General features: G+C 37.5%; 3 protein-coding genes and 1 pseudogene across 4 annotated transcripts in view; 2 read left to right on the forward strand and 2 right to left on the reverse strand.

Annotated features, from left to right (window-relative positions):
• Positions 1 to 259: 259 nt before the first annotated feature.
• On the reverse strand, positions 260 to 12,967 carry LOC139474106 (parkin coregulated gene protein-like). Of its 2 annotated transcripts, none has more exons than XM_071256975.1 (5): positions 12,794 to 12,967; positions 7,796 to 7,930; positions 2,566 to 2,737; positions 1,905 to 2,054; positions 260 to 1,397 (listed from the first exon to the last, which is right to left on the reverse strand). In XM_071256975.1, the coding sequence occupies exons 1-5, from the start codon at positions 12,842 to 12,844 to the stop codon at positions 1,237 to 1,239; spliced, it is 669 nt and encodes a 222-aa protein (XP_071113076.1). In that variant the 5' UTR covers positions 12,845 to 12,967; the 3' UTR covers positions 260 to 1,236. The 2 variants fall into 2 exon arrangements, with proteins under 2 accessions (XP_071113076.1, XP_071113075.1); XM_071256974.1 differs by having other exon boundaries at positions 12,728 to 12,967.
• Positions 12,968 to 13,050: 83 nt separating this feature from the next.
• LOC139475945 (small ribosomal subunit protein uS15m-like) overlaps positions 13,051 to 21,046 on the forward strand; it is a 142,532-nt gene continuing 134,536 nt past the window's right edge. Inside the window, exon 1 of the mRNA XM_071259158.1 lies at positions 13,051 to 13,256. Within this exon, the coding sequence (XP_071115259.1) occupies positions 13,100 to 13,256 (157 nt within the window). The 5' untranslated portion in view covers positions 13,051 to 13,099. The remainder of the gene's footprint in view (positions 13,257 to 21,046) is intronic.
• Positions 13,264 to 16,419, forward strand: LOC139475943 (putative nuclease HARBI1). Its single transcript, XM_071259157.1, has 4 exons — positions 13,264 to 14,198; positions 14,615 to 14,737; positions 14,906 to 15,040; positions 15,372 to 16,419. The coding sequence occupies exons 1-4, from the start codon at positions 13,645 to 13,647 to the stop codon at positions 15,616 to 15,618; spliced, it is 1,059 nt and encodes a 352-aa protein (XP_071115258.1). The 5' UTR covers positions 13,264 to 13,644; the 3' UTR covers positions 15,619 to 16,419.
• On the reverse strand, positions 15,775 to 17,977 carry LOC139475947 (uncharacterized; annotated as a pseudogene).

Below are 21,046 nucleotides of genomic sequence, written 5' to 3' on the forward strand. Positions count from 1 at the left end.
TTATGCACACACTGTAAGTCCAACGGTAGGCAAATACAGTATTCCAGTATTTTACTCATCAAGGAATACATGTATGTAGGGAGGCCCTTTCCCAGGTTGATTGTAGACAAATGGTAATTTGGTTACATATTAGTCTGAACAACAACAAAAACAAAACACAATGCCCGCCCGCACTGTTTTCAAAAGCCATTGCCTGAGAACCAATTCTTTTATTTTGTGAAGCCTATAACATTCGAATTGAAATATCACAACACAAGAATAATGGTAATTAAATTTATTATTTACAACAACTGAAGGAGTCGGATATTTGCCATTAGAAACACGCAGAGGTTAAACTGTACATGGCAGACTTATATCTGGCAACAGAAAGATTAAGTAATACATATGAATGGCAGGCAGACAGGAGGAAGGAGGGTAAGGTAACCACCTGAACAAAAAAACACATCTAAAACTGGACAGTTATTGATGAACAAAATCTAGATCAAGAGATCATAGCATCCATTTCGTATTCATAACCTACTGGCCAATTTTGAAAATATATACAAGTTTTACCAAAATTATAACAATGAGGCCTATATTTAAACATTACAGGAATAATTTCAGACAATCCTTAATTTGAGACAGGTTTGTAAGCAAAACTACAGCAAAAGATGAACATATATATAATTTACCTGTTCAATTAGTGAAAATATCAATGGGGAAAATGTTTCCTACAATTGTTGTCATTTTTCACACAAAACATGCTGTTGGAATGTGGAAAATAATTCAAAACTATGATAGAAATTTGTTTGTTCTTCATAGTAAAATAAACACTGAATATTAAACAAATATTTTAAAAAATTGTAAAACAAATGTTCTTTCTTTCAAATCCATTTATGATGATTCACACTGATTAAGAACCCACATGTACTTATTTCTCAATATGTAATGTTCTTAAAATCTGGGATTAGATACAATGATAACCATCTTAGATATGATTCTATGAACTTGCTGCTTTAAAAGAAAACAGTGAAAATTTCTAAAATGGCTCAAGATGATTAATACATTGCAGTTTCAAGTAAACAATGGAAAATATTGGAAATACTGATGGGCGGATCTATCTTTCACTTTGCAACAATGAAAAATATCCAGTGTTTGGCCAAAGTGTTTCTTTATCACAAAATATCATCTTGTCACTGTACAATGGTTGATGTAATCCTCACATAAAGTGTTCAATGCTGATGCTAAATATGGCTGCTAGTTGAGCATACAAGACTCATATGTAGGAACCATGTACTTGATATTAATAAACGCATCTTCGCCACCATGACGCTCAAAGGCCTCCAATGTTTCTTGTATTAAGTCTCCCACATTTTCCCGTTTTTGCTGGCTGTAGTCTATTCCATCACCAGAATTCACTGAAACACAGTTAATCATATTAGGGTCAATACACCGTGTGATCCTCCTGGTAACAATTGGGAAGATTATGATTATTATCTGAATTGTTTGATAGGCATTACTTAGAAGTTGATGGATGACAAAGTAGACACAATTTTATGGATAACAACTTCTTTAATATTGTAAAGGCGACGTTTCGCCTTGCTTGACATTGGTACAAGGATCTATACCGAAACATTGCCTTTAAAATATTAAAGAAGTTGTTATCCATAAAACTACTTTGATTATCATCTGATAAGAAATTCACATAACAGCAATGTTGACAGTTGATTGAAAGAGGGAGGCCATTACATTAGAGCTTTGCTATTGCAGCAAAAAACAAACTAGTTTTGACTTCTCTTCTTATATTTGAGAAAGTTTTCAGTAGCAAAAATGTTTCTTATTAAATTGAAACTTATTAATCATTCCTTCTTCCAGTAACTATTGAGTTTCCCATTTCACAAAATAAACATCGGACTAGTTCTCACAGTTCTTCTGTTTGAAGATGTTGAGGATGGGAAGGATCTGGCGGTAGTACGGGACGAGGGCCTCTCCCACCATGTCAGCAGAAACCACTAGATGCTGCAGCACTTTCAGGGTAGTACACAGAACAATATGTGTTCGCATATTCAAGGCATCTGTCACATAATCACAAACACATATATACATAATATATACATTCTTTATGCAGGGATTATACACAAATTAATAATATATATCACAATTACACAACATGATGCAGAAAGCATGACACAAGCTGATGCATGCAGAAGAAAGTTCAGTGTAAACAAAGCTATATTTGGTCCTGCTTCTAATGTGCCTTGATTAAAAAAGTATTGTAGTCAAGCTCAAAACCAAGACTATCCTTAATTTTGAACATTAGCTGATATACTAACAAAAAACACTCAATACTGCTTGTGACCAAAATGATATGCTACAATGTCATGTATAACAATATTGTGCCAAGTACTAAATTAGGGTTGCTCATTAAACAGATGCATTAAGGACCTGGTAAGGAATATGTAGAACAGAATTTTGAGATACACAATTGATCCATGAACCAATATAATTGTAAATATTTTTACTAACAAAGCATGGAATGTTTTTTTAAATATGTTACACTCTGTGCTGTCGTGGCAAGAGACTTACTCTTGATAGGGATGATAAGCTGAGGTATTACAGGTAGAATCTTAGAGCCACCATGCTCCAGCATGTCATGAACACCCTGTCTGGCAAAGAACTCATATGGGTGTTTAGTCTCACACAGACCATCATAAAACAGTGGCAGGTAGTGGTGGTAGTCTAACTTCTCTATCTCCACCTAGAAACAGATATATATTGACGTTAGCACTCAGTAGAATGAGTAAAATCTAAATATTTTTTACATTTTTTACTGACCTTCCGTCGCTGTCCTGTGACCTTCATGACACCTAAGGTCATCTTCTTCACATCACTGCCTGTCTCCCGAGCTCTTAGAAAAACATACTTTTCAGCTTTCTGAAGCCAAAGTGGGGAAGCAAGTCTTGCGACGGATGGGCCTTAAACTTAGTAATGCAGGATAAGTATACAAATGTAACAAATATTTAGATTTTACTAAATTTTTTACTTATCCTGCATTACTCCTTAATGCATATGTATCGGATGGTTTGGAGGTGGGTAAACCTTCAGAATACAGAAACCTCAATAATTCACACCCTGAAATACGACACCAGTTGGTCGATAAACCGTGAAGTTCAGAAAAACGTCATTACGGTAGGGTTGTTCAAATATCCGATTGAACATAGGAATTAAAGAGAAATACCCTGTACACACTTAGTTATAAAGAAAATAATAGCTAATCAGCTAATTCTTTACTTACTACGTCATAGAGCCGTCGTAGACAAACAAGATTGTCTAATATTCTTCCACTGGCGGCAACGGAGTAACTGCACATGGAAGTAGGCTGGCTCTGTATAGGGTGAGTTCATTATTGCGTCAGGGGTTGGTAACCTGCTGGGTTACAACCAGAGGGCAAAAACTTCACATGTCTTCAACGTCCTCAAGAGCCACAACGCCAAGATAATGACTAACGAAACCTGTGTCGAACCTCCAAAAATATTCTTCCGTGATTGTTCATAATAAAAACCAATTGCAGTGTTAAGCCCTGGTAAAGGCTAACACCCTGAGATCGTGAGGGTAATTCGCTCTTGGCGGATTCCGTTTTAGCGATCTCGTAGCCCTGAAGGATGACTGTGCATAACCATAGAGATATGGTGTTTGCGACTAACTTCAGTAGTGGACGTAGTAAACACGGGTATAAATAACCACTTCCTCGAACCACGCCTAGTCTTGGAGCGGCGAATGAAAAACTCGAAATTGCTCGCACCGAGCCCAGGAGAAATTCACCTTCATGTACAGCTCCCACAATAGTCGATATTGGTGGGATGATGAAGGAATGATCGAGTTGGCCTGGTAGTTGATTTTAGCAATAAAATCCCAGCATAACCCAAAATGTACCGCTCCGTGCGTTCAATGCTCGATCACATGTAGTTCACTCACCCATGCCGCCGTGGCTAAAGTCAAGAAAAAACATTTCCTTGGTGAGGTCATAAAATGAGGAAGCATAGAGGGGCTCGAAGGGGGCAGTCACACACCTCGAAGTACCATGTTCAAGTCCCAAGCAGGTGGGCGGAACTTGGCCTTCTGATCCTCAAAACCTGAATGAGCGTAAAAGGGCCTGTAGTTCCGTGACGTTAATCCTTTGTGATTATCCGGAACAGCCAACAGAGTTAAGTGCAACAAATTACGTAGTAATGGTGCTACCTTCCAAGTGTTTTTGGGTACGCAAAGGAGGTAGGAGGTATTCCACGAGGGATTATTGTGATGTAATCGTAGGGTCTTGATTCTTTTGCCTTGAAAAAGTCTCAAATGATCTTTGCTGCCTGTGCGAAAATTAACCCTTCGCACTTCGCCTTTTAAAGACGAACCATGCGTGCAGACGTTGGCTGAGGCAATTTTGCTCTTAGGTTGGATCAGTAGGGTGGAGGGGTAGTGGATCATCTTCTGCTAGATTTTTCTGAGCTCGACAACCACCTTCTCGCCGGCCACCAGGGCGCGACCAAAGTGAGAGCAAGATACCTGTATCACCTTGGGAAGTAAAACTGGTGGCGGTAAAGTGTATGGTTTTAGCCCTTCCCAAGGGATACTGAACGCGTCCACTGCCCAAGTCTGCAAATCTGGTAACGAGGAGACATACATCATGAGTTGGTGAACTTGGCAAGTAGCAAGCAAGTTGATGTTTGGTTGCCTGAACTTCTGAAGCAGTAATTGGAGTGCTTCTGTGTGAAGTTTCCACTCTTAGGGGGCCACCTTGTCTGGACGCGATAAAGCATCGGCCAGAATGTTTCGACATTCGGGGATGTGCTGAACTATGAACTGTAGTTGCAGCCGATCCACTAGATGGAAAAATCTGAATGTCTGTTGAAGTGGAGAGTGGGAGTGCGTTTGTCCCTGATTGCGCCGGCACCACACCACAGTGTTGTTGTCAGTGGATATTGTGAGTTGGGCTGACTGTAGTTGATATGGCCAGAATTAAAGCCTCCAACTCCAAGTTGTTTATGTGCCACTTTCGCTGAGCTCCGGACCATAGCCCTCAGGTTGTCTGGTTTTGCAAGTGAGCACCCCACCCCTGAAGGGAGGCATCCACGAACAGGTGTATATTCGGGGATAACCTGAATAAAGAGACCCCTCCGAAGACATTCAACTCCACCAATTGAGGTAAGGCCTTAGTTTAGCCGGTAGAGTGATGGCCTTGAGTGGATCCTGATGCAAGGGTTCAGGAAATAATGAATTGTAAATGGCAAAAGCTAGTTAAGTCCTGTGCCGGGGTGAGTAACCCTAGCAATACTTGCCCTATGTGAAGTGTGCGTGGTTGGTGTAGAACAGATGACAAGAGGCGTAGAATCTTGTGCCATCTGTTCCTCGGTACTGATAGGAGATCCTGGTCTGTCTGGAACAGGTCTCCTATGTACTGAAGACGATAGGAAGGAGATAACTCCAACTTCGACTCATAGAATATCCATCCCAGTTAAAAGATGTAGTAGCCGTCTGCCTGGTGAATACCCAGTGACGTACTAACATTGGCATGTGTTGATGACACTGTAGACTGCTCTCTAACTATGACTCAAACCAAGTGTTCGTCAAGTGTAGATACGCAGTTATTGGCTTCGTTACTCCTGTAAATAGGGTCACTGAAATGCCAAATGGGAACACTACCCATTGGTAGTGAACCCCACTGAACTGGACCTGAGGAGTCTGCAGTTGGGATAAATAGTCGAGACTTACAAAGGATAAAATGTATTGATGTTGATTATGAGCGATCTCAACGTGGTGAGGCAGCAACAATGTGGATGCTTCAGATAACGGTTGTTGAACACGGAGAGATCATTCTCATCTTGTCTGGGTCCTTCATGGGTTACGGTACCCTGATATAGTATGATGAGTACGTAATCGTCCTTGAGACTTGCCTCTGCCACGCCCTTTCTCACTAAGGGAATACTGGTTTTTCTTGAGAGACACGCGTCAAGGCTTAAAATTGCCTGACCTGCCAGCCCACTGGGATAGACTAAAAGAGACGTGCTCTTAGACTAGTCTTGGTTACAGTGTCATTCCAAGCGTTTTGGGACCTTGGCGTGCGTGTCTGTGATCTGTTCATTGAACAAGGAAGTAGTTGACCAAGGTTGATGTAGCAGCCTGCCCTTGAAATCAGAGTCCCAGTTGGAAAAAACTCTAAGGTCTTGGTGTGACGGTAAACTCCACCAGGATGGCCTCAAAATGAATTTTCCTGTGTTCAATCTGACGCTGTAGGAAAATCACCATAGTTTGGAAGTGATCTAATCAGATAGGGTTATCCTCTGATAGATCCTGATCCACTGCAAGCATTGGCGATGTTGGTGGCTTAAATGACGGAGCAAATGTAAGTTTGGAGAAGTCTTTCTCCAATGACCTCGTGGTGTCTCTCTTATTTACCCCACTTTTCGCATTAATTTCAAGATTTACAGTATTTATCTGTTAACAAATTACCCTACCAACGTTAATCCATCTTCACAAAAGTGCTTTTGGTTTAACAGCCAATTAAGTATTCACTCAGAGTCTATGCATGTCAGAGCTTTACACTAGAATACATTGCATGAAGCATTTCTACACAAACAGCCAGTTTATGTGTGAATAAAGTATTGATGCAAAGTTATCTAAACTTTAATGTTTATCAAAGCATACATCTCTTTCGATACTTGTGCAGTAAAGATGTATGAATAAATAAATAGAACTCCATCTCTCTGATCTGTATGTGACCTATAGCGCTTTACAGCACTACCTCAAACCCCACACTGAAGCACTATAGAGATGTGGTGCAGTGAAGCAGACAGCTGCCATGAGGAGTTCACAAAAATATACAGTTATTGTGGAAAGAGATTTTCAAGGAATATATGATCATTAAAATATGTAGATTAGTATTTTATTATCGATATTATGATTACTTGATCAATAATTGAATTTTGGTATACAACCAGTAAGTGGATAGGATTAATCAGAGCAACACTAGTCACATATTTAGGCAAACTGCATTGTTAAAACCAAAAATAACTTTAAACATAAATAGGTTTACAAATAGTCTTATATTATTGTGCAATCATTTTATAAAGTGCATAGTGTTTCAATCGTAAGCTAATGCACCTTTTTTTTTCATGGATTTGAGTTTTCGTTCCACTATATCCTTAAACTCATTACCATTCAAGAGCATTTACAAAGCCTGGAAAATAGATGCAGATGAGAATGTCAACCAAATAAATGTCACTTGATCTCTCAAAACAAAATGTCTGAAGATTCAGAATATATATTTTACCACCAATGCAAAAATACAGTCTCGCAACATTTTGTTTTGCCAGATGAAAGCACCCTCTTAGAATAATTGTGAATGCTCTATGTTTGTGCATGTGTAAATCATCAACGGAAATGGGGGCACCTACATGTGTGTCCAAATTTTCTGTGATGGGAAAAGAGACAAACAAACACTGGAAAAGAGTCATTACCAAGTTGACAGTTGGGGATGTAATTCCTGATTACCCTGAAGACAATTCAGAACTACATGTACAGAGAATTCTTACATCCAAGATAGTGGAAATCGTTGGAACAGACACTATCGTGCAATACCACAGTTCATGTTTTGCAGTATTTCAGCTGCAAATATATTCGCATGTACAGAGATGTCTGAGAGGCTCATGCCAAGGTTACAGTTCTCATACACACGTCTTACCCAGGAAAAGTTCATATTTACCAATATCTTAACCTTTTATAGAATGTACATGTACTAAACAGAGTTGGAGTATTTTAAACATTTTACCTTCCAAGCTATTTTATTGCCCTTTGTGTCATGTTCTAGCGCAATGGGAAAATCTCCTCTTTCATAGAACTTCTTGAAGGCTGTTGCCTTGCTTCGTCTCTCTTTGAATGCCCCAGCTTCAGGGGGTCCTTCAACCTGCAAGTAGCATCAATGAACATCATGAACAAGGACATAATTAAATCTATCCACCTGTACACACCAATATTCTTTATGAAAGATTTAAAATGTCAGTACTTGATCAGTAACATGTTAAGGCATTACAGTTTAGAAACATGCATAAGTTCAGTAATTATTATCTTCTACATCATAACAAAATGTACTACAATTTAAGAATGATTGATTTGGATGTAACTCAACTCTGAACATTTCTTTCATTTATATTATGGTATGTCAGCTTCATATGTTTACCAATGAGCATAGTAATGGTGCTGATAAACCAAGGACAAATCTGGCATTTGAACCCATGATAACAAGATCTGTGCATATCTAAGTGACCTAACTCTGCATGGTGCATGGTGCATGGTGGTGTTCTGTGCCCAGTGTATGAATTAGTTTCCAAAGTTAACTGGCCATGATGGCTTGTTAACTAAAACATGTTGCATGCATCTCATCCTATTTTACTAGCCTTAAAGCTATAGCCAACATAATTTGTGTTAACCTAAATGTATTTTGTTTGTTTTGGGACCATTATGCTGAACAGCGGTGATGCTCCTTGGTACTAAACATTGTCTGACATTTGTGGTGGTTCTTACACTTTCACATGCTTCGCTAATAATGTGTGTCCTTGTATATGAATCTTGATGAGTGTACAGCAAAAACCCTACTTACTACTTCGCATGGGTTTTTGAGAACCTATGAAATGAAAACAAAATGACAACAGACTTTTACAGTAAGCGACACCTTAACTGATTTGATGATTTGTAGAAATAAATATGTATTGACTAGAATTTTTACTAAACAGTCAGGCACTAAGCTTCATGGAAATGTTACTAACCCAAGTTTAAAGTCATTGGCATTTGGCTAGCAGGTAGGCACACTGCCTGAGCCCTACAATTAATAACTTTTTGGTACATACAACTAGATGAAAGTGATAACATGCACAAGACCTCAGGCTGCCTGTTTGGCTCCAAATCATTCTTGGGCCATCAAATATAATTGTAACATAGTTATACACCTAAAACACAATATGTTTACCACCTAATTTGACCATTTTATGCATGCATCTTATTAACAGTGGGTCCTGCTTTGGTGCTTTTTCAAATTCTAGTAACGAGGTGAAATCTTAAAGTCAGTTTAGGTATCACAATATTTTCTGTTCATTTTGTAGATTTATATCAGTTTGGTTAACCTGTTATATCTTTATCAGGTGGTCAGGCTCGCTGACTTGGTTGATGCATGTCATCAATCCTAATTGCGTGGATCGATGCTAATGATACTAAACACTGGATTGTCTGGTCCAGACTCAATTATTTATAGACTGCCGTCATATAGCTGGAATATTGCTGAGTGAGGCGTTAAACAACAAACCAACCAATCAAAATTATATCTTGAAAAGGTATAACAAATTAGTTTCAATTAGGTGTGAGTTTTCCCTTTACAATATTGCTTCTATCTTCTGGCAACTGACAGTATATTAATAAGACTATCAAAGAAAGATTTTTTTCTTGTTCATCGATGCAATCAGCAATATTCTGCATGTATGAAAGAATAAAAAGAGTAGATCAATCAAGTAGTATGATTCATATTCAGCTTAATTTGTGAAGCAATATACATAGTGTTTTGACTGCTTGTGTGCAAATGAGAGGTGATATTGCATTACGTCAATATTAGGAAAAGTTTACATTGTCCATGCCATCAGTACATTATTCCAAAATCTCTTTGGTGTTAATCCAATTAAGCATGAGGCACAGATGATAAATCATTAATTTTGACCACGGTCTGAAGATAACTATTGCTGGAATGAAATTGCCTTCTTATTGTGTGAAGAGCAACATGAAAGCGTGAAACCCAGAACATTAAGTAAGTCTCTTTTGACCGTTTGTCAGCTACAACTGGACCATTTACCTACAATTTAATAGATATCATTTTGTTGGCGACAAACCAAGGATTATAAATAAACATGGCCTAGATCATCATATTCTGTCATGAAAACGGGACAAAAGTCTGCACAGCAAATTGTTGCGCCTTAAATCACTGGGCTGCTACTCCTAATAAATCATGATAAAGCAAACTAATGAATTCACTTCATAAATTATTATGTTATCTTTAAACAATAAAGAAAATCATTGAATAAGTACAATCAAACAGCAAGTGCTAACAACAGGGTGCAATAGAACTCACAAGAGTATGCAATCACTTTTGAAATAATTGTAATTACTTGAAACAATAGCTAAAATGGAACACCAACTTGAAAACAATCAAGAAAATGTGCAATAAACTATTCATGAAAATTAAATCTACAGCAAGACTAATAACAGTGCTAACAACAGTGTGCATTATTAAGAATCTCATTCAAATCACATTTTAGTGCTTGCTCCAACTACACACAAATCTGAGGACATCCCAACACAGGTCATATCAGAAATTGTAGTTACCGCTCAGCTTTTCCAATCCATCATCTACTGTCACTGATACACAGATTAGGGTTATATCTAGGAATGAAAATTAAGTGCCCTTGGCAGGCAACTTGGGAAAAATTGTTATTTTGTTTCACATTGAGATGTTTTTAAAGTTCTTATTTTTACTGAATTCAGAAGAATCTTAACTTTGAATTTTAACATTACATTCAATGCAAGAAAGTTAAACTGAGCATTAAAGCCTCTTCCATTATACTTGTCTTGTTATCAGTGAAACACAAGTCACATCTACAAAGCCATAACATTATTTGGCCTATCTTAAGAATACAATACCACAAACTTTTCAAACATGTGACAATACCCTATGACGTAATCTGTAGTATTTTGTTACCAGACACACCAGAGAAACAATGCCCTGGACATCAGGGGTCATCGAGTGTGCATAAGCTCCTCCCAGTGATCTATCATCTCTACATGCAATGTCATTGAATACGGCAGCAGTGTTGAGAGTTTTGAATATTTGTTTACTAAATATAGCCTGCTGCGATGCATTTTATAGCAAGCGCTAGTTAATGAAAGCACTTTTATTTTCAATACATTTTTTATTTTTATTTTTTCGTATTTCAATTGGCTAAAATGATTATAAATGAGAACTAATTTTCATATATTATTTTTTTTAATTCATTAACTTTCATTATTATGCAAAGGAATGCAATTTATTAGGTATATTATATTTGCGCTGAACACATCCAAATGTAGACAGTGTTAGGGTAGCTTACCCCGAACTCTATCCTTAGCTCTTGGATCCCTTTTATGATCAATCACCCCTTTACTATCATTAGGGTTAGGTAGCCCTTGAATCCCCTTTATGATCTATCAACCCTAGCTTTACAATTATTAGGGTTAGGTACTGTTTAGTGGCTATTATAGATTCTATAGCGGCTCCTAATATTCTTCACAAAAAATAACGTCGAGAAAGCAGGAAGAAATGGTTCAGTGTAGAATATTTTAGCTACTGGAAACTGTCCTGGAACATTCACACAAGCCACTTTCACCCGCTACATTTATTCAGTACTGATTCAAAAGCCAACCTGCACTAATGCCATCATTAGCCATGCTTATGCCTCCCTCGTTCCTTGACAATTATCCATGTTATCCTTACAGTGTTCCCTACCACAATTTTCTGTCACAAAAATCATCCGACGAATTATTAAAATAACCATGTCATTCATGGGTACCCGCGAGTTTGACGTCCAACGACAAGAGCTGTTTTCACTTCATTCTTCACCACTCAGTATCTTGTAGATTACTGAATGAGACGAGTGTGTCACATGACATTGGGGTCACTCGTGAGCAGCGTTAGAAATTGGCACTAGTCCTATAGGCCTTGCCAAGTTAATGTATCCTAAGGACAAGTAGAAATTTGCCCTTTTGGATTTTACTATAAGTTATCATTTAAGGACTAATGGACTAAAACTCTTAGTTTCTACCACTGGTAAGTGTCTATAGACTAAAGACACTAGACACCATGCCTGTCCGTAACCAAGTTTGCTGCAGGTTTGAAGGCAAATATCAGCCCCTCTGCAGATCTAGACAAATCCTTGCCCATACAATTTCCTACAATATAACAACTAATGTAGAGTACGATGTTGATTTTACATATTCTGAAAATGAATTGAGTTAGGTTTTCCCCTTGTTGAGTTCTAAAAATACTTACCATGGTCGAGACAAGGACTCAAATCATATTAATTTTGGGACAAAATACATTCTTGAATTAAGATATTTTTTTCTCAAGGAAATACAGTACTTAAATGGTTTGGGAAATAGAGGGTCTCTTTAAGGTGCACCCTGACTGGAACAAAATCAGCAGACCCGAAAGAATGTGGCTGTATGAGGGACATGTCACTACATTATCAACCAGTAGATGTTGGATATAGTAAATTCTGATAACTTAGCTATGATTTATTATAAATGGCCGAGGGGATACAGAAACCACAGAGTTCAATGTGACGTGAAGATTCACTAAAGTAATAGCTTGAACAAAACACAACTAAGAACAATGTCCTTACGGATTAGGGAAGGGATGGTCGATTTCTCTGCTTGAAATTTCTTTATCCCAACAGGCGTTTGGTACACTTTTTCAAGTCTCTCCGAAAAATTTCACTGAAAGTTATACTAATGAAAGGGGATATTCTCTTCCCTTATAATTATTCTTTTACGATAATTAATGACCGCAGCAACCGAATTATGAAGTAAAGTTTTGTTATACTGCAAAGTTATACTGCAAAAGCGACGCAAAAAATACGCAAAAATGAGAGGTTGTTGGGTACCAAACTCCTGTGATTCCCATACTCACCGTGGCTTGTGTTTGGTAGCTCTTCGATGTGAAAGCAGTTGAACACGAACGTTTAGGCCTAGTTACCTTCTGTTTTCCCATTCCTTTGTTGGACTGTTGTGGGATGCCTTTTAGCATCTTGGCTTGTTTGTCGAATGCTGCACGAAAAGGTGAAATCACTTAACTAATGTGAAATTCCTTGCGAAATAACTACCGAGTAAATGCGACACCAAATATAATATGGATACCAGACCTCAGTATCTTGGCAACAGCCAAACAACCCGGATGACCATGTTTACGCATGGTCTGTTGCTATGGTAAGTACTTCCGGGTCAACTCACGAAACCTCGCGTTTACCGATTTAGACATCCGTTTCCGGCCAAAGTAACAAGGATGAGTATCAAACTCCCTTCAATGTATATAACTGCAAGAAGGCTGTTAACAAAAAATTGGATAACCGAGTCGAATATTCCTTTGGGTATCAACCAGCGCCACTTTCAACAACACCCCAACGTAAATAAATTCGACCGGCGATTGCTTACCTGTCAAGGTTGGTTTTGTTTACCATGATGCATGGGAAAAGTAATTCAAAGTAAGCCTAATTACAAATGAACTGTTCGCCAATTTGTACACAATTCGTACACACATCGGGTACCTCACATCAGCACATACTATAATGTGCTATTGAACTCGCCACTATAATTCCTCTTTAGCAGAGACAGGACATGCACTTATCCATCGTACTAGATCCGTGAAGAGCCAGGGTACCGTTTCACAAAGCAGTCGTAAGTCTTACGTGCGTGTAAAACTGGCGTAACTCGGAAATACTGAACTAGGGGCGTTTCACAGAGCTAAGTGTAATATTACGTCTGTGTAAAATTGGCGTAAACTCTACGTGTGGTCTTGGGGTGGTGTAAATATTTACGCAAGCGATAAAGATGGCGATCAATCCAAACACGGACGAGATTGCCAAAAAAGTATGTAAGCGAGAACGTGTTTTCCGCGACAGGTCGAACCCCCTCGACGATTTGGATGATCATGACATCATCGAGAGGTACCGCCTATCACGACACATGATATTTCCTATCATTGGTAAAGTGAGTGACAGACTTGAACATCAAACCCAGCGTTCCCATGCAATACCACCTTACCTTAATGTTTTAATTGCTCTGAGATACTTTTCCAAGGGTGGGTTTTACAGTGAGATTGCCGATATCCACGGTGTGAGTAAATCCTCCGTCTGCAGAGCAATCCACGCAACAACAGACGCATTATGTGCAACCATGGGTGATTTTGTATTTCCCACAATGCCTTCCACTCAGAAGAGTACCAAAGAATCATTCTTCGACATAGCTGGATTCCCTAAAGTACTCGGTGCAATTGACTGCACACTCATACCCATAATGGCGCCGAAACGTGACGAAGTAGCCTACGTTTGTCGGAAGGGTTACCATGCACTGAACATACAGGCAGTATGTGATGCCAACATGAGGTGAGATACATACACACACGGTAGATATGTCTGTTATCATGAATCAATTATTCTTATTCCTCTTGAACAAGGCACGACAAAATGTAAACATTACAACATGAAATAGACGTCCTTGACATTGACGCATGCTGCGCCTCCTAGGTAACGTTTTGGGCGAGATAAGTCATGATGCATACCAGTAAAAATGAATCCATTGTGATAATGTTTTCAAATTTCCATTGTTTCCATGTAGTATAACTGTTCCATAATTAAAATGTGAATTAATAGTGTTTATTTGTAGGCAGATGTAGATCTCTATATATATACATTAAATAACTAAATACGTAAATGAGCTTTGTAAAATTATGCATGTGCATTTTAAATACTGGATTTCTGTTGGATTTATATGGATATTAATTGTTATATTTTTCTCTCAGATTTACAAACTGTGTCTTCAAGTGGCCTGGCTCTGTCCATGACAGTTATATATGGAATAACTCTGCCCTTGGTCAGTACTTTGAAAAGAAGAATATTGATGGATGGCTACTTGGAGACTCTGGGTAAATAAAGCTACAACATATATACCTGAACTTCACTGATATATGGTAAATTCAGTTGAATCTTACAATGTGTGATAAACAAATCTGACAAAACTGCACTTAGTAAAATATTGATAATGTTTGATGACCTGTCTGGATATAGTGTTATCCTTATTACTTATGTTACAGATATGCCTGCAGACCATGGCTGCTGACCCCGGTGCTTAATCCCAGCTGGGAAGGACAGGAGAAATACAATAGATGCCATATCAAGACACGGAACACAATAGAGAGAGCATTTGGCTTGTGCAAGTCAAGATTTAGGTACGGTTTAAAGTGGCAACAGTAAGTTGGTAATGTAACCAAGAAATTATTGTAAGTGAAATAGTTAAATATTGAAGGTACAGTTACATGAAGAAAACATGTAATAGTATCTATTCATGGTATCATTGTTGAAAACTTGAAAAAACAATAAAATGGAGTTACTTCTTATCTCAAATTGAGCTTTTTTAAGTTGTTGTAGTATTTCAAAAGAATTGTTAAAAAACATTATCAACTTAATTTTGAACAAACTCATAGCCTGTCTAACAGGCGTCTGTGAAGAAGTTGGGAAAATAACTTATAATACAGAAAATGTGTTTCATCACATTTCCAGATGCCTTCACAAGACAACTGGTGTCTTACAATTCACCCCAGAAAGGAGTTGGTGTGTTGTCCGGGCTTGCTTCTTGTTGCATAACATGTGTATCAATGAAAGACTGCCACTTCCCCAGGACATTGAGCTACTCAGAGGAGAGGGAACTGCTACAGAGTTGCGATGTGCAGCTGATTTCGCAACAACAAGCTCTGGTTGTGATGGACTGTCAGCAAGAAATCAATTAATTTTGCATAAATTCACTTAAATTACAGCCTTATGCTATTGTTTTCATCATTTATAATAAGCACAAGAATATAAAATATGAGATGTAAGTGACTTTCTACTCTGTATTACTAGACAGTCATGACTTAATATAATTTCATATTATACACACAAAAAAATTACCCAGCTTTTGTCATGATCAAAAGAATTTTATTATGGGGGATACATTTTGTCCATTAAGTGGAGAAACATGTACAAATTCCCTGAGAAGCTTTAACTTCTCCTCCTCAATCTCTACTCTTCTGTTCTCTGCCAAGAGAATCTGGCTCTGTACAGCTATTAATTGCTGTATAGCTTCAGCAACTGGATCTGGTCCTGTAATAAAAAAATTGTCTAAATCAATATTGCAGTCTTGTATATTTTAGGGGTTTATGTAAAACTCATCACAGCTTGATATTCAGCCACAATTATGCAGCAAATGTAAAATTACAATATTTTATTTAAATAAAACAAATCCTCCAAGCATGTTAAAAAACACATAACTTGACTTAACCCTGATAACAGGACCGATGAAGAGGAAGATATTTTAATGTCTGTTTTTACATTAATATTGCATTCAATTTGACAGCCAAGGGCACTTAATTTGGAATCCTGGATAAATTCCTTCATTCATTATAAAGAAAATCATTAATCAATTTCAATGTGACTAACAGTGCCAAGTGCCTAACACCTTTGAATATACAAGCCCCAACTTGACCCAGAGCATCATTATCAGACATGTATTGTTATATGGATAAGTATTACCTGATCTTTCTATACTGAAGACAATGTTACCAGATTCGAGCTTCTGACACTTCGCTGATTGCACTTATAATTTAATAAGTGGTAATTTTAACTTTGTTCTGTTCACATATTGATAACTGATAAAAATGTGTGACTAAATGTTGCATAAATCTTTACCTGGTTCACCTTGTGCCTTTCTTGCTGTGATGTCTGAAAATAAAACGTTTGAGCACATTTATAATATATTTTGTGCAGTACATTGTTCAAAACTGACAAATGTCTCTGATACCGGATTACAATGACTGTGTTGATGCCAAGTTATTAATAACTATATATGTATTATATTATAATATGATGTAATTTATTGGTAGAAGATCAATACCTTCCATCATAATTGCAGTTCCTGTCCCTGCTGGAGTGATACACATTGATTCTGTTGTGTTGCAAGTGACTGTGTCTATGAAAGAAAGACAAATAAAGCAGTTCATCATCAAAAGTAACTCAATTTGTGTGGATAACATTTGTATCTCCCACCAAAAAAAATAAAGCAATTTGAAGCTGTCACATGTACACAAGTTTTATGACCTGTCCATGTCAGTATTTAGCATATCATCAAACAAAAGAGTTTTGTTTTAAATTTGTTTGATCTATATATATCTTTCAGGAAATCAATGTTACTATGAATATCTGAGTTGAGTATCTGTTTTGATAGGACCAAATAACTAAAACATCAACTGGTCTAATAATGTTGTTTTTTTATGTTTGCAAGAGTTATTATAATGCTTTATCTCAAATTATTTAATACATAAGGTCACAAACATTCCAAAAATTTATATTTGTGTATTATTTTTAATTAATGCCTACCATTAAAGTCACCGGTTAATGAAGATGTAGCCATTGCTGCTGTGCTCATATCAGGATCAGCCTCCAAAGCATAGTCCAGAAAAGACCCATCAACTTGAAATATAAATGGTTCAACACATGAATGATGACTTATGTAAATTTGCTTATCTGGGAGCATATCAATGAGTTGACTATGCCATGAAGATAATGAAAAAAAACATTTATATGGTTTGTGAACCACAGTCACTATCCTTAAATCAGCACTGTTAAGAGGAATGGCATGTAAATATTTACCTCCCGAATCAAATCCTCCAGCAAGTCCTTCAATCTGGCAAGGAGGAATCAAACTCACAATCTATAATTAAAGAAATGAAGAACACAGTTACTTCATGAAATATGAAACAAGTAAATAACTAAATGGTATCAGTATTTTGCATAAATATTTCTTCTATGCCAGTAGAAATAAAGTCAATTTAAGCTTTTTACAAGTCATATATCATTATATATAACACAAATAACTAAGAGAGGTAACATTTGTTTGTCTAGGTATCATATCACAATTTCTGGCCCAATCCATATGTTCATGCATAATCCAGATGTCATGCATTTAGGCAATTAGACTATTACATATGATCTGACATATTCTTCCTGTTGTGTTTCATACCTTCTGTTCAACAGTAGTGACTTGTGTAGGAGGGCAACCTCCACCAGTTCTCACACTCTCCTCCCTCCTTGTCACCTCCTTCTTCTTGGCTGCAGCCCTGAGGTCCTGCCATTTCTTTTTCAGCTGAGGCACAGTCCTTATATATATATTACCTCCGTGTTATTGGCGTTGATCCTGTAAACAAAAAATATTTCAAAATTATAAAATATGTTTTGCTCGATGTCACCCATGTTTGACAATTGCCTTGTTGTTGTCTACCATTAAATATGAAGATGTTTATAAATAAGTGATTCTGGAGTTTTTTGTTCCTAATCACTGAGCCGGACATTTAGGAAATTTACGTTTAGTCTATATGCAATTTGTTTTATAATGTGAAAATAGTTATACTTCCGCGACCTCTTATATGTGTGCATACATGTATATGCACTTATGCACAATATTTCAGATCTGTATCCCTAGCAATAACAGTAATTCCCACCTTTTCAAATTTTGCACTATCAAAGAAATATAGGCCTCTTGCAAGTTCAAGCAGATTTACAGTCACCTTTTATCGCTATTTGTTTACTTCCGCATAACAACAAGCGCGATAACTCTAAATGGAATAGGTATATCACTTCCAAATAAAACACATCCTTCATATGACAGATGTGGGTTCAATGCCGTGAAATGCACTCACTTTGTCAGAATATCCTCCCATATCTTCTTCTTCCGATTGTTTGTGATGCAAGAAGAAAAAGATGAAAACAACACATCTGAATTGCTGCCAACTTCTTCTGTAAGAATTTCTACTTCTGTGGCCGAAAAGTTTCTCTTCCTCGATTTCTTGTCGCTAATTTCCTCCATTTTAATGCGCTTCGTCATCTGCTCAGAGCACCTGCCACGGTAGACAACTCTAGTGCGGATTTTCCTACCTCACAAAGGGAAAGAGCTCCAATCGTATTTTTTACGTGCGTGTAAGTTGGCCGAGGTTACGCCAGTTTTTGTGTAGCTTTGTGAAACAGTCTTAGACTATGTCGTAAACATTGCGCAAATATGGCGTAAAATCTACGAGCGTGTAAATTTACGACTGCTTTGTGAAACGGTACCCAGGTTAGAAAAGCTCTTCAGCATCCCATGCTTGCCGTAAAAGGCGACTATGCTTGTCGTAAGAGGTTTTCCATGAATATTTCGCTCATCGCTTTCTGCACAGTTTCGCGGATACAAGCCATCGGACAACGTTGGGCCTACCTTCAGAATTCAGAACCACAAAGTTTACACGCAGGCCACAATACCCTATGATGTAATTTGTGACATTTTGTTGCAAACACACTGGCGAAACAATGGCATGTGACATTAGCCAAGCAACAATGTTGCTGGGGTCATTGAGTGTGCATAAGCTTTTCTCAGTGATATATCACCTCTACATGCATTGTCATGAATAAACCCAGTGATGTTGAGAGTTTTCAAGATTTGTTTACTAAATATAGCCTTGAAGCGACACATTTTATAGCAAGCGCTAGATTATGAAAACACTTTTATTTTCAATATTATTTATGTTTCTGTTTCAAGTTAGTTTATGGGACATAACAGATTATAACAAAGGAACTATTATGCATATATTATTTTTCAATTCAGACATTGTCATCATGATGCCAGTGTATAAAATTCCCTAAAATTTCAGTTAGACAACTGGACTGGAAACTTTGCAAAGTTACCAGACCAGATAAAATGTTGCCAGTCCAGAATTTTCTAGACTAACCAAAAAAGGAAAGAAAATGGTAAAAAAAAATGGTACTGTTTAATGTTAATTCTCAGCAAGTAACAATAAACTGGTGGATTGTAAACTTAGTAACTTTAACTTATTGAAATTAAATACATCAATAATGTGTTTAACGTTAACAGTTGATAAAAGGTGACTAATGGGATCGGGTGGTCAGGCTCGCTGACTTGGTTGATGCATGTCATTGATCCCAATTGCGTGGATATATGCTCATGATGTCACTTACTGGATTGTCTGGTCCAGACTCAATTATTTATAGACCGCTGTCATATGGCTGGAATATTGCTGAGTGTGGCATTAAACAACAAACAAACAAAACAAAACAGTTGATTTACCTCTTATATTGCATTAAAACTAGAATGCTTAGGTAACTTATCAGGCATGCAACTTTCAATACTGACTGTCGGTCAGCAAAATAGATTGTTTCGGACTGTCGGATGGGTGTTTTGAACACTGATTATGCACATGAATGAGAAGGATGTGTAGTGATATAGGTAATGGTGATTCTATCGCAACCCCACTGGAGCCAGATTTATATACCTATACTGCTACCACAGAGGGACTTTTTTTATGTCAAAACGCTGATGTGATTCAACGATCGTCATGACTCGTATTAAAAGAAACATCAATATTAATTAATAATGGATAAAATTTACTATAGCCCACGAGGATATTGGAAAGGTATAGAAGCAATACAAAAATTAGCCACCGCGGCTTAGGTATCTAAAGATGTGGCCAAGGATTGGTTAAAGAAACAAGCGATGTGGCAAATATACTCACCGGCACCGCATTATATCCCGAGGAATAAGTTTGATATTTTTACAACGAATGAAGTTCATCAGACTGACCTCTTGTTTCTTCCCCATGATAAGGTACGACGCAAAATGTATAAATACGCATTAACCGTAGTGGATGTGGCTAGTCAATACAAAGAGGCTCAACCATTAACCCCGAAGAATTCAACAGGAGTAGCTAATGAACTGAGCCGCATATATAAACACGAACCACTAAAATGGCCTAAGCTATTTCAAGTAGATCCCGGTCGCGAGTTTATAGGATCGGTAACTAAACTGTTAACAAAGCACGATGTCGAAATCAGGCGTGGTGAAAAAGAGGCCCACCGTAGTCAAGCAATCATTGAAAGACTTAACCGGACATTAGCGGAACGTTTGTTTGGCTATCAGTATGGGATTGAAATGAAATCGGAACGATTAAGATCAACCGAATGGATGACACGATTATCAGCTGTTGTATCAGCGCTGAATAATGAAGTAACGAGATTAATCGGGAAGAAACCATCTTATGCGATTAAAATGAAATCTGTGACTTCCGAATCTTCAGCACCGAGAAGAGGCAAAGAACAAAAACGTCTGAATAGAGTAAGCGTTAGATATTTATACCAGCCCGGTGAACTCGAAGGAG

This window comes from Haliotis cracherodii, unplaced genomic scaffold (genome assembly GCF_022045235.1).
Source record: "Haliotis cracherodii isolate W230 unplaced genomic scaffold, xgHalCrac1.p SCAF_3, whole genome shotgun sequence".
NCBI lineage: Eukaryota > Metazoa > Mollusca > Gastropoda > Lepetellida > Haliotidae > Haliotis > Haliotis cracherodii.

What these genes read in the sequence shown, in the direction of transcription:
- LOC139474106 (XM_071256974.1), bottom strand. Translation starts at nt 12,844, where the DNA reads ATGCTAAAAGGCATCCCACAACAGTCCAACAAAGGAATGGGAAAACAG. An exon ending in GCAATAAAATAGCTTGGAAG is followed by an intron (nt 2,738 to 7,795) that starts GTAAAATGTTTA and finishes ATCTGTTTCTAG; the next exon opens with GTGGAGATAGAGAAGTTAGA. An exon ending in CATCTTCAAACAGAAGAACT is followed by an intron (nt 1,398 to 1,904) that starts GTGAGAACTAGT and finishes ACTGTGTTTCAG; the next exon opens with TGAATTCTGGTGATGGAATA.
- LOC139475943 (XM_071259157.1), top strand. Translation starts at nt 13,645, where the DNA reads ATGGCGATCAATCCAAACACGGACGAGATTGCCAAAAAAGTATGTAAG. An exon ending in TGGCTACTTGGAGACTCTGG is followed by an intron (nt 14,738 to 14,905) that starts GTAAATAAAGCT and finishes CTTATGTTACAG; the next exon opens with ATATGCCTGCAGACCATGGC. An exon ending in TTGTGCAAGTCAAGATTTAG is followed by an intron (nt 15,041 to 15,371) that starts GTACGGTTTAAA and finishes TCACATTTCCAG; the next exon opens with ATGCCTTCACAAGACAACTG.